Below are 13,910 nucleotides of genomic sequence, written 5' to 3'. Positions count from 1 at the left end.
GGCCTTGAATAAACCTGTCTGCTTGTTATACTCCTAATTTTGTCTTAGCCTCTGTTACAGGTAGCCTGCCTAAGGCATCAGACACACTGTCAATATGGATTATGTTTTAATTTAATTTATACAACACCAAATTTTCCACAGAAGACTCACTTGAGAACCATAGTTTAAAAGCATTTGGATCTTTTGCTTGGATTTTTTTTTTTTAACTGCTACTATATTTTCCTGTAAATAAGTCATTAAAGACATCTGCAGGCACATAACTGTTTTGGATGTGGATTAGGAATCAGCATGTAGTAATAAATGGCAACAGCATGCAACATTTGGACTGTGGCATCTTGGACTCAATCTGTAGTTTGTTAGCAGAGAAGTGGGTCTGGGCAAGACCAAGTGGGCTACCTTTTTACATGTCTGCCTGTACTGAACATGTTGATGTAACTCAGCCTTCAGCACACAGGGAGATACAAAGGTTTGACAGTAAGTTATACCAACCCATGGTGTAATGGATCACAATTGCTGGTGTTTTACTTCTAATTTAAGAAAAAGGCCTGTATTTCCTCTCCTTACATTCTTTAAAAGGATGGGTTTACCAGTTGTGAAGTTATTATCCAATATTTGAATGCATTGTAAGTAGAACATTTGTAAGTGTATCTAACTGTGACATTTTGGCTATATTAAAAATATACTATGGTGAAGATTAATTTATGGCTAGAGGGTAAAACCCATCTTTGTTTCTCTGGCTAACCTAGCTTATTTTCCATTAAAGATACCACAAAACATCTGCAAGAGCTGCTAAATTCTCCATTTTTATCATTATTTTCATAGGCTTGAAAACAAAAATTCTTTCTGTACCATCAGCTCCATTCTTTTCTCTGCTTTTGCCATTTCTGTCACAGAAAACATGCATTCACATTTAACTGAAGTTTTTTGCCAGGAAAATTAATTCTAAGAACAGAACAGAACATTTTCTTGACCTGAAATGCAATATGTAACAATTCAAACTTCCTTAAGCAACAGTTCTACCTTCTTTGATTTTTCTTCCAAAATAAACACTCTTGAAAAATTGCCAAGTGAAAGGACATTACTGAGCAATGGCCAGGACTTGCAGAGGACTTGCAGGCCAGCAGCCAGGCAGAGTTAGAAACCCACAAAGGCTTGATATGTAACACTTTGCAGTGCTGCCTTTCTTGGTGTCAGCTCTGGTAAGTTATTCATTTCCAAGTATCTAGCACAGTATCTCCACATTCATCCAACAGTAAGTGGAAGTATTTGTCACTAACATCAACCTGCTGCCATCTTCTGGTGAAAAAGTGAAAAATTTAGGACATTAAACAACGGTAAATAGTTGCTCCAATTATCTTGGACTTCTTTCCCATAGAAAGACAATGTGGTATTACTTGTGCAGTAATGACTTAGAGAGAAACAAGGTTAGTGATCTCACAGGGATTAAGGATCCTTTTCATAAATCCCCTTTAGGTGACCCTTTACCATATTGACCACCTGCAATAACCTGGACTGTCAGAAGGACAAGGTGTCTTCAGTATCCTTTTCAATCTATTTGCATTACAATTTAGTACATTTCTATTTTTCTGTTCAGTAAATATTTTTAAAATTTTTATTTTGAAATAACATTAAAAATATTTAGCCTTCTTACTTACACAATAAATTTTAAAAGTACTGCCAGAGCATTAAACTGTAAGTCCTTGATAAAGTCAGGATTTTCTAACCACTAGCACTCCCCACTAACTGAAAAACAATGGTTTTGTTTTTCAAACAGATGCCTAATACGGGCTTCCAAATCTAAACCTGATAAGCAGCAGGAAGAGACCTTAGAGACAAATGCTGAGTAATGCTTACCAGCATTAACACAGAGGCTGTTCCTCCTACTGCAGAAAATCTGCCTAAAATGAAAGCCAACACAGCTGGTCAACCCCCAAGAAATTACTCTTGGCTCACACCAATCACTACTTTGCATCATTCTTCAAGATCAACAGTTTTGATTTGCAGGAACTGGCTGTTCATGCTCCCTGAGCGCCTGAACTACATTGAAGAGCGAGGATGTGACCTCTGAATCTTAGTCTCAGCTATGGTCTTTACTGGTATGGCTAGCTTTCAGCAATCCCAGCTCCCTGAGATCAATGGAAAAGTCTGGGTCAAGGAATAGGTTACGAAACACTTAAACAAATGGCATGCTCAGGTCCATGGAGTACCCACAAACAATGCAGGACTTAGTCCATGTAATTTTGAGGTGATTTTCTCTATCATTAAAAGGTTGTGACAACTAGGAAAGGTTCCTTATACCTGGGAGAAAGTAAACATCACTCTTGCCTTCAAGAAAGGCTAGAAGGATGACCTCAACTTGAATCCTTGGGACCATGGCTGAGTAAATAATCCTGAAAAATCAATTCCAGACACTGGCTGTCAAGTCAGCTGGAGGAGGTCATTTGTAGTGGTCAGCATGAAGGGGAAATCATGCTTAAGCCAGACTGGAAGCCTTCTACAAAAAGACTGAGTTTGGTACAGTGTTCTGTAGGATGAAGGACAGTGCAGTAGATGTTGCATATCTTGACTTTTGGCACTGTCTCCTACAACCTCATCAACAAACTGATGGAAATACAAGCCAACTAAGTGGACAATGAGGCAAATTTAATAATGTTCTGTGCTGAGCTGTGACCAGTGGCACAAAGTCCAGCCGTTACCAGCTGTGATCCCAATGACTGGGAAATCGGGTAAAAGCTACTATAATTCTTTATATGTTACCTATATAATGAGATGGAACCTGCAGGCAGTTTGCACATAATACAAAACTGGAAGAAGAACATTGCATGTGTTGCCATTAAGAGGGATCTCAACAGGATGAGTAAGTGGGTCAATACAATTTTTCACTAGATTTTAGTCTAAAAGCCTCTTGGAACAATGACTGTTTCTACTTGTGTCATTACTCAACTACTTCAAAAGAAAAAAAATAGTGTGTAAATAAACTGTTTAAACTAATAATGTCCAAACACAAGTGAAATGATTGTGTCCCTGGCTCCTGGAGTACTTTACGATAAACATGACAAAATGTTCTTACAGCTTTCCCCGACTGGTATTTCTCCGTACAAACTAGAATGTATGCAGCTGTAAAACAGACTACCAGAAATATATAAATGAGTGACTGTGGATTAGATCCATGTTTGGGGATGACTGCCTGCATATAAATGAATCAGAAACCCCTGCTGGTGCCACAGAAAAACACCCTTCAAGGTAATACATTATTTAGAAGCGATAAAATACCCAGAATAGAGACAGAAAGGTACTCACTCTCTGCAATTGTCCTGCTTGTCAATTAAACACAGAATTCTCCAGCTGTAAGCCCACGCACAATCTGTCAGACACAGCTGAACAGCTTCACATAGACTGCAGCGTAGGTATGTATCACCAGGGAGGATAGTCTGAAAAGCATCCTCCTGCAGAAGAGCTGCCTTCAAACGCCCCACTGGAGTTAGCCCATCTGAAGTTAAGCACTGCAGGGAGTAAAACAGAGCTCTCATAGTGTTGTGCCATAGCTACCAATAGAGTAATTTCTGCCTGTTTCTCCAGATGATGCAACACAGATTGAACCAGAACTATCAAGCCATGAATGTAATGCACACTTGCTAGAAGACTCTCTGGACGAACTCAATCTAAGTACTCTTACTTAAGCCCCTATTCATCCCATCTTCCCCTAATCTGTTTTGGCTGGCATAGAGTTGATTTTCTTCACAGCAGCTGGTATGGGGCTCAAACCACTTTCTAGTTTTTACCCTTCTGATTCCCTCCCATTACTTGCATTTTTCAACTCAGTGAACTAGTGATAGTCCAACGTTCTTTTCGCTTTATTTTTCAATAAAAATAGACTGATGTATGTTCAGTTCAGATAGAACATACAAAGCATAGACTGTGAAGTTTTATGCTATTCTGTATGTAACTTTAGAGCAATTTATGCTTTATTACATCTACAGATTAGTTATTGGATGTGCTGCTACCAGACACTGTAGCACTTGATACTACCACAGAACAGGTCAGCCTGGAAGTGACCACAGTCACAGTGACAATGGGTCATCTGGTCCCACCTCCCTGGCTCAAACCGGGTCGTCCCAGAGCACGTTGCACAGGATCACATGCAGATGGAACTTGAGTATTTCCAGTGAGGGAGATTCCACAATCTCTCTGGGCAGCCTGTTACAGTGCTCGGTCACTGCACAGTAGAGAAGCTCTTCTTCATGTTCAGGAACCTCCTGTGCATGAGTTTGTAACCGCTGCTTCTTGTCCTATTGCTCGGCACCACCGAGCAGAGCCTGGATCCATCTGCTGACACCCTCCCTTCAGGTACTCACAGACATCGATGAGGTGTCCTCTTAGTCCTCCCCTCTCAAGGCTGAACAGACCCAACCATCTCAGCCTGTAACGTTGCTCATGATATAATACATATTACAGTACTTGGAGGAAAGATATTCCAGACACTTTACCTTTGTGATCAGTGCATATAAGCTTTGGCAAGAAAGCCTTAGTATAGTCTTCCAAAGCAAAAAATATGAAACCAATAAAACAAAAACAACAACAAAACAAACAAGAAAACCAAACAGAAAAACTCCCACAAAAATAAAAAAAAGACAAGGAGAGACCAAGGAATACAGGAGTTCATAAACCTGTCGTCTTGGAGCTTACCTGCTAATGACAGGCAAATCTAAACTGTGAAATACTGGCTGCTCTGCAGTGCTGCACAAAATTACGGCACATTCTCCTTTGGAAAGCAAGGTACTTGCACTGTGTATTTCAGCTAATTATACAGTGCACCTAACTTCAGAAGCTCAAATTATATACTTTTAGGAAGCTAAACAGAGGAATATTTTGATTACGAAGTTCATGAGAACCTTAATTTCCCTATGCTTAATGGGCAAGGACTTCCTAGCATTTCATGATAGGTATCTTAAAATATTTAACACTGTATGTTAGGAATACTGTATTTATCTTCAGCAAACATCTAGGTTTCAAGAAGTCACAGAAATACAACAGCTGTATTTCTGACTGTTCATTACACCCTGCTGTTCTCAACTTCTCCTCACTAATCAGTAAACTACTGTCCTATATGAGAATTTTATGCAGAATTTCAAACTAATTATGATGGTCTTCCATTATACACCTAACCAAAAATGACCCAAGTATGCAACACAAACCAGTAGACAGGAGCGCTCCTACTTATAATACAAAAACCATAATGTTACACTACTACAATGAGTGAAGACTCTACTTTTATGCATACTTCAAAATGCGAGGCCAGGTCTTCACAGGAAACTCAAAATTCTTAACCGTCACTTTTTAATCCTGAACTGTCAATGCAGTAGCAACACAAAATGCAGTTTAACTTTTCTTAAGACAGGCTGTGATTCAAGGTATTATCCACATCCTTACTTAGAGCTACAAGCTCATCTATCTACATTAGCAATGTTTGTGAAGTCACCAGTGCCAAGGCTCTAGAGCCCAGGCCTGGACAGAACACAGATGGGCCCATTCCAGGCAAGCAACAGCTCAAGTGCTAACAGGATCACAGGACGGTTATGCCTGGAAAAGACCTTTAACATCACCACGTTAAACAACCAACCGAGCAGCACCACTACATTCCCCATTAAGCCATGTCCCCTCAAGTGCCATATCCACAGTTTTTTTTCAACACTTCCAGGGATGGTGCCCTCACAATTCCCTGGGCAGCCTGTATCAATACTTTATACTTTCCCATGAAGAAATTTTTCCTAATAGGTAAACTTCCTCTGGTACATCTTTGGGCCATTTCCTCTCTCCTGTCCCTGGTTACACGGAGACTGATGTGCACTTGCCAATTGTCAGACCAGGAGACCAGCCAATTCACTGCGTGACCATCATGTAAATAGGATATTAAACAGCACTTCCCTCTTATCTGCTCATGTACACAGCCACATTATACATACAACACCTTCCTCAACCACCCACATATTTTCACAGAGCTTGTCAAATTCTGCTTTATAAGGAAGACGCCAAATACAGGTATAGCTTCTTCTTGAAACCTATGCAACTGAAAAAAAGGAGAAAGATATTCCAGAACAGAAAACTGTTACATTACTTAACAATGCTTCAGAACGCTAAACATATTAGGGTAGGAGTCAGTACTGTCGGGGGTTGAGTACCTTTGGAATTTCTTCCCATTCCTGTTACTAAGCAACAAATAGTTGGGTGTTTTAGAGCCATCAAGTCTTTTGTAAAAGACAAAAGGCGTGCTTGGGCAGGGCACGGTAAGGGAAGAGCCGGCCCTGGGAACTCTCTCTCGTGGTTCGGACACTGAGGGGTGAGGCTGCTCTCTTTGCTTTCCAGCTGCTACCAGAGGAAATCCAACTGTGCCCTGTTTTTCTTCTGGCTGGGTGAGCTTTGATTCAACTTTTCTTCCCACTGGGAAGGGCACGTTTCCCCGGGCTGCGTTCCCTCGCGGCTGCCGCCGGGAGAGTCCGGCTGCTTCTGCTGCCTGCCCCTGCCCTCTGCCGCACGAGACCGCGGTGTCTGCTGTGACTGCAGAAATCCTTGCTACCTCGCTGCTAGCCGAGAGGGAGCCGGCGCCTGCCCCTGCTGCCCTGCTTTCTGCCGCTCCGAGCTGCCTGGCTGCCTGCTCTTCAGCCTGTCCGCCATCATCCAGCTGCCTGAGGCTGACCTGACCCTGCGCCACAGCGCCACCTGCAGCCGCTCAGGAGTCATCACACCTGCCCTGCCCGGCCGGGAGCTCAACAGCGCCCCTGCTGCTTGCAACCGTGATTACACCACACGGGAAAAGGCTCGGCAGCTCACAAGTCATCTGCTATTGGTTTCTGGTTCTAGTTGTGGTTGCTATTATTGTTATTGCTTGTTTATAGATACTAGTAAAGAACTGATATTACTTCTTCCCCATACCTTTGCCTGAAAGCCCTTGATTTTTCAAAATTAAATAATTCGGAGGGAGGGGAAAAATCACATTCTCTGTCCTAGGGAGGGTTCAACCTCTCTTGGCAGACACCTGTAGTGTGTCAAGTACTTAAGACAAGTACTTAACATGAAATTTACCTCTTGGAACTTCAACTTTTACTTTCTCACCTTATCACAGGCTCTGTTACAAGTCACCTCACAGCACAGTAAGCGCATGTCACTTGTTAAAAACCAAGTGGCATTAACAGTACCACAAGTCCTAAAATTTTGTAACTTTAAAAGCATTAAAAATGCAAAAAGCATTTATTCATTAAGACAGCTAAAAAAAATGCACCCCAGTGAAAGAGGGAACAGCCTCTATCAACAGGCAGAATTGATGGCAATATAGATCCAAAGTCTCAGCAAGAGAAATTAATGCAACGGAATGCAGAGCACCAAGTACAATTTTTATCTGTTAGGTTGAGGGTTGGGGAGGGGCATGACATGAGGACTAGGAACAAATTAACATATTTCACTATTTCTCCTTTGACATTTCATTTTTCCATTTTCTAGGATTATGCCATGTACTGAAAATCTACTATTTTTACAAACATGCTTAAAAATGAATATATAGTTCTGTATGTAAATGATGGGCTGTACATAGAAGGCCACTGTGGATGACATGAAATTGGCAGAAATAGAGCAGGCAACTGACACTCTTAAACAAGGAGATTGGAATAGTCTCCACTAGAAAAAGGAGTGCAACTTCCCAATCCACACAATGCTTGGAGAAGATGCTACGCACTGAAGTGAACAATAAATGCATTGCTATGGTTATGCTGCTTTACAAATTCCATGCTGTGATGAAGGTTTCTTTGTGTCCAGCTTCTAACTCAACTGTTCTTATCTGAAAGAGAGAACACATTAGTTTGCATTCTATAATATTCAACTATTAGACAGAAATATTGACGTTGTTTCACATACATTAATAAAGCATATGAAATGGTACTTTGATTTTGATAACTGCTGCAATCAGTTGCCAGCAAAACAGACGCATTTTTAAACGAAAGCTGTATTGCAGCAAGTTTGCACAAACTATAGATCTCACCACTCCTTGAGACTAGGTTATATTAAATTCCAAGTACTTCATTAAATCACAGAATTGTTAAGGCTGGAAGGGACCTTCGGAGATCATCCTGTCCAACCCCGCTGCCCAGCCAGGGTCACCAAAAGAAGGTGACACAGAATGTAGCCAGCTGGGTTTTGAATGTCTCCAGAGAGGGAAACTCCACAACCTCCCCAGGCAGCCTGTTCCAGTGCTCTGCCACCCTCACTGTAAAAAAGTTCTGCCTCATGTTATGGTGTAACTTCTTGAGCTTTAGTTTATGGCCATCACTCCTCATCCTACCATTGGGCAGCACTGAGAACTCTGAGTCTGGCCCCATCTGCCTGACACCTGCCTTTGAGATATTTCTATGTATTGAGGAGATCCCCTCTCAGTCACCTCCTTTCCAGTCTAACCAGACCCAGCTCCCACAGCCTCTCCTCATGAGAGAGATGCTCCAGGCCCCTGATCATCCTTGTGGTCCTCCACTGGGCCCTCTCCAGCAGCTCCTGGTCTCTCTTGTGCTGAGGAGCCCAGAACTGGACACAGCACTCCAGATGTGCCTCACTAGGGCCAAGTAGAGGGGGAAGATCACTCATCTTGACCTGCTGGCCACACTTTTCCTGATGCACCCCAGGACACCATTGGCCCTCCTGGCCTCAAGGGCACTGACAGCTCTTGGACAACTTGTGATCCACCAAGTTCCAGGTCCTTCTTCACAGAGCTGCTCTGTGCTGGCACTTGGGGCTGTTCCTCCCCAGCTGCAGGCCCAACACTTGCCCTTGTTGAACCTCATTAGGTTTCTCTCTGCCCAACCCTCCGGCTGATCAAAGTCCCACAGAATGGCAGCACAGCCTTCAGGTGGATTAGCCACTCCCCAATTTAGTGTCACCAGCAAACTTGCAGAGAGTGTGTTTGATCCCTTCCTCCAGGTCGTGACAAACAAGTTGAATGAGACTGGACCCAGTAGTGATCCCTTGGGAACACCACTGACTGCATGCTTCCAGCTGGACTCTGCTCCACTGATCATGACCCTCTGAGCTCTGCCTTCAGCCAGTTCTTGATCCACCTGACTGTCCTTTTATCTAACCCACATTTCCTGAGCTTACCTGTGAGGATGTTATGGGAGACAATATCAAAAGCCTTACTGAAGTTAAGGTAGTGTTGAGTAATACATGTGGTCCAGGCAGCTAGACACGCAAGCTGATTGAGATGTAAATTGAGCTCTGGGTGGGAGACTGAGACAAGAGGCTTTGAACTGACAAACTTTGGGATGACAAGGCACATGAAGATGGGTGACAGCAGCCAGATGAATGGACACTGAGAGACACATCAGGAGCTGGGAACTTGCCAACCTTTTGGATAACAAAGGAGATGAAGAGCGGTGGCACCAGCTAGGTGCATGGACACAGAGAGGGGGGAGAGGCACTGAAGACTCAGGAACAAGAGCAAGAATTGTGTGTGGGCTGACTGAGGGTGTAAAAGATCCTGGGCTCCTTTGCTGGAGGTCCTCCTCAGAGGCGCCAGCTTGAGCTGTTACTGTGTTACAGCACCATGAATAAATGGCCTTATGGACTGAGACACTGCTATGGGAAATGTGGGGTTGAACCTGTAAGGAAACCTGGTCTGACTGCATGTGAGTGTGGGCTGTGTAAGGAGTCAAGCAGGGCACCCATCGGCTCACTGGTGCCACCCACAGTGAAGGGGCTTTACTCCCAACAGTGAAAGTGTCTGACCCTGGGAATGTGAGTCCTAGAGAGTCTCATGAATGGTCAGACTGGGAAGTTTCTTTAACAGTAGGCAGCATCCACTGTTCTCTCCTTGCCAACCCATCCTGCCAGCCCATCACAGAAGGGTATTGGTAAAGTACGAATTCCTGTCTACTCCCAATGGCCATCCTGACTACTTGGTAAATCCATCCTGACTACTCCTGATGACCTACATTTCTTCTACATGCTTGGTGATGATCTCCGGAGTGATCTGTTCCACTCACTGCCTTTCCAGGGATAGAGGTGAGGCTGCCTGGCCAGTAGTCTCCTGGGTCTTTCTTGTTGCCCTTTTTGAAGATGGGAGTAACACTGGCTTTCCTCCAGTTATTGGGCACCTCCTGCTCTCCATTGCTCAAGGATGATGGAGTGGCTTAGCAACAATACCTGCCAGATCCCTTGGCACCCATGGATGCATCCCATTGGAGCCTGTGGATTTATGGGTGTTAGGTCTGTCTAGCTCATCTCTAACCCAACGCGCTATGACCAGGGGAAGTCTTCCTTTCTCCAGCCTTCCTCTTACCTCTGAGGTCTGGCATTCCTGACAGATGGCCTCAACAGTAAAGACTAAGGCAAAGAAGGCATTCAGTAATTCCACCTTCTCTGTGTCTCCCATCACCAGGACACCCATCTGCTCCAGCAATGGCCCCACAATTTCCCTAATCTTCCCCTTCCTGCTGATGTACTTCTCCTTGATATGCCTTTGCCAGACTCAATACCAAGTGGGCTATGGTCTGACTGACTACATCCCTGCATATCATCTGTTTTCACAGAAGTCTTCCATTACTAGTTCATTTTTATTAATGCATTTTAATAATTTAACCTCACATGTAACTAAACACTGCACTACTCATTAAACAGAGTTGACAGAGTTGACATTTCTGTTGTAAATGGGGTAAGCGGATAGGCAGGCTGGAATGCAGGACAGTTCTGTCAACACCTTACTGAACTCACAAAAGTTCCAATGACCTATGACATTTCTAAACAGCCAAAATTTGTTCAGAGTAAACACACAACTTCAAACTATCTTTGTGAATCCTCAAAATTTAACTTGAGATTACTCAAAATCTAACTGCAGATTGCAGTTAATGCAGTTTATGGCTTTTTTTGTTTTAAACAACTGCAGATTACCACAGAAAGTCAAATGAGCATCTTTTCTCATACTTGAAAGGTGTTGACAGAACTACAGAACTAAAGGAAGCATGTTTCCTTTTCTTTATCTCATCCTCCATGAGAAACAAGCATACAAATAATTTGTTTTCCTCCACTTCCACAGGACAGTTCAATTACTCAGAGGTTATTCATGGTAGTACAGCCAGTGACAGAATAGACAAAATATTGATGGATAAAGAACAGACACTTACCCTTCAATTTATGTGGTAAGTCTAATGGGACTTCATGTACCATACATGTCACTTCCTCCAGCTGTTGACAGGATACCAGCAAAGACGAAAGGGAATATTTGCTTCCATTAGAAGAGTTTGGCAATGGCATCTTGGTAAATCCTTCATCCATTAAAGGACTGTCATCATATCCTTCTCTTTCTTCTGGTATAGGACTTAGTTCATATCTGTAACTTTCAGCTTCATCTCCATTAGGTGTTTGATTCAGCTCCTCTTCACTTTGAGATGCAGTCCTTTTTAGAACTTCAGGTGAGTTGGATAGAAACTGGGTATCTAGGTCCGATTTTTTAATATCCTGATTATTTTCCAAGCTACCTGTTAAATCTGCACTGTCCATTGTATAAAAAATGGAGTCTGGGCTTGCAGATATGCTGGCATCTATGCTATCATATTCTGGAAGTGTCTCATCCAATATCCCCATATCAGTAGTTTCATGACTGAGAGAATTTAACGAAGATATATTCAAGCACAGCGCCTCATCCATTAGAAAACTGCGCCAGTGGTCTGAAGGTAGTGTATTTGTTCTACTATTGCTTTTCAAACAAGTATCTGGAATATTCATGCTCCTCTCTACATTTTGCGAAGTCTGGCTTAGATCTTCTACAGAACTTCCATTCAAAGCAGAACAATCTAGTTCCTCTGATTCAGTTCTCTCACTCTCTTCAATTCCAGATGTTTTTGAATCTGAAGATTCAAATGTATGGCTTACGCTCACCTGCTCCTGGGGACTAGATTCTACAAAACTGAACTGAGACTTCTTTTCTGACATGGGAGGAGATGCAGGTTTGGAGCACACAAGGGTAGAGTCCATCTCCTCCTGCATACTGGGTGTAGCACCCATTGAAGATTCTTCTGTCACCAATTCAGTTGAGGACAGCTCTATGTCTGATGAGCCCTCAGTCTGAATAGCTTTTCTCCACGAGTTTCTAATTTCAGAAACTAAATGAAACAAAACAAGGTAAAATTTTAATACGTTCATACTCTCAATCAAATGTACTTTTATTCTGTTCCCTCAGTGACATAAGCAATCCAAGAGGAATACATATAGCTGCTTTATATTGTTTATGTTTCCTCTACACAAATGGGATTCTACATAAGAAAAAAACCTCTTAAATCAAATTCACAGTATTCACATCTTACTAGGTCTACTGTTTTGTGTTATAGAGTGAGCCATCAGAAGAACACACAACATCACTGAAATAATTCTCTTTTTCTTCTTGTGTGACATGCCAATGAACTAACCACATTTCTCATCAATGAGCACTATAAAAAGTTTCAAACTTACGCAGATTTTCTGGAGTTCGGGGTATTTGTTTCCTTGTTAAAAATGGGTTAAAAGACAGTGCGCTAATAAGATCATCTAATGCCATTCCTTTTTCTACACCACTGTCAGATGACTCATACATCACTGACTTTGCAACCTGTGGGATGTTAGAGAAAGGCAAATTCTGAGAAAGCAAAATTATAACCTCTTAATTTCCGTCAATTATGGTTCAAAATAAATCTCAGTCTACAAATCACCTTGAGAATTTGCAACATCGTATCTTATCTTATTTACTACTTAGGTTCACAATGACCATAGTATCCTACAAACACATAATGAAGGTAAGGGACTGAAATCACAATTCAATTCTCAGTTCACTCACCATCTATGAATCCACCTTTCAAATAAGAAAGTGTGCTCAGAAAGAATATATTTAAGATATTAGCCAAGAATTGCATAAGCATCAAGACTAGAGACATAACCGCATAAATCAAACATTTTAGCAGATGAAAAATAACTGTATCATTTCAGTGAAAAATGCCATTTACTTTCCAAATCAAGATGTGGCACATTTTACAGTAACTCTTCTGAAGGAATTCCTCAGTCAAATCTTATATAAAATACCTAAAGGAAGAAATACTTACATTCCTGCTTAAAATGCCCAAGTCCCTGTTAAATACTTAACTGTAAAACTTAAGAATTCAACACTTTTTTGTTTCTGAACATATGCAGTGCACTTCATAGACTGAAGTAGAATCATACCATGATTCTACTGAATACGCTTTTCATTTCACCATGATTTTTAGGTATGATACCTGCAGTAATTCCATGCTTTCAGTGTGTACTTTATCAGGCAGTCCACTCTAAAAATCCATTACTCTGATAACTATCTAGCAGAAAAAAGTAACTTTTGATGTATATGGATTACAAGAGACACTTTCTGATATAATTAGTGATTTGTTCTCTGGACTTCGTCATCATTTACTTAAAAACAAACAAAAAATTACTTCCTAACCTCTTCTGCCAGGTCATCTCTGGCTTTCTCAAGAAGGTCTTCTTTTTTCACAGGAGACTTTGGCTGGATAACATCTTCACCTGCATTCTCCTCCATTTCTGAAGTGGGGAATTCTTTATTTTCGTTTTTAAAGATTTTTGGAGGCGCAGGTTTTTTATTTCCTACACAAGTTTCAGTACGCAAGTTCTAGAGGAATAAACATGATTTACTAAGTAGTTTTAAATTCAAGCATCAGGATATTAACATGAAGTGCTATACAAATTCTGAACTGCAATGGCCCCAGTGTTTAGTCAACAACAAATATTTCAGTCTTGAATTCTAACTTAATACAAAATATTTTTACAACTGTATTCAAAGTAGGACCTAAGCAGTCACTAAGATAGGTGTTACATACAACAAAAGATAGGTCATTTGCAACTACCCCGAACACAGCAGA

The 13,910-nt window shown here is 41.7% G+C and overlaps 1 protein-coding gene and 1 long non-coding RNA gene across 4 annotated transcripts in view; one reads left to right on the top strand and one right to left on the bottom strand.

The window, feature by feature from the left end:
- The first annotated feature begins 3,848 nt into the window (after nucleotides 1-3,848).
- On the top strand, nucleotides 3,849-7,525 carry LOC146424774 (uncharacterized). Its single transcript, XR_014846860.1, has 2 exons — nucleotides 3,849-6,154; nucleotides 7,057-7,525. It is a non-coding gene; the product is annotated as an uncharacterized LOC146424774 (long non-coding RNA).
- HAUS6 (HAUS augmin like complex subunit 6) overlaps nucleotides 7,368-13,910 on the bottom strand; it is a 20,581-nt gene continuing 14,038 nt past the window's right edge. For all 3 annotated transcript variants that reach the window (XM_085042761.1, XM_085042759.1, XM_085042760.1), the window contains exons 14-17: nucleotides 13,475-13,660; nucleotides 12,481-12,616; nucleotides 11,157-12,134; nucleotides 7,368-7,828 (exon numbers count right to left, since the gene is read on the bottom strand). In XM_085042761.1, the coding sequence (XP_084898887.1) occupies nucleotides 7,815-7,828; nucleotides 11,157-12,134; nucleotides 12,481-12,616; nucleotides 13,475-13,660 (1,314 nt within the window). In that variant the 3' untranslated portion in view covers nucleotides 7,368-7,814. The remainder of the gene's footprint in view (nucleotides 7,829-11,156; nucleotides 12,135-12,480; nucleotides 12,617-13,474; nucleotides 13,661-13,910) is intronic.

The sequence above is a fragment of the Lichenostomus cassidix genome, chromosome Z (assembly GCF_008360975.1).
Source record: "Lichenostomus cassidix isolate B80296 chromosome Z, HeHo_3.0, whole genome shotgun sequence".
NCBI classification, from domain to species: domain Eukaryota; kingdom Metazoa; phylum Chordata; class Aves; order Passeriformes; family Meliphagidae; genus Lichenostomus; species Lichenostomus cassidix.
The sequence above is the reverse complement of the archived record's forward strand: the minus strand, read 5'-3'. Positions and strand labels throughout refer to the sequence as shown.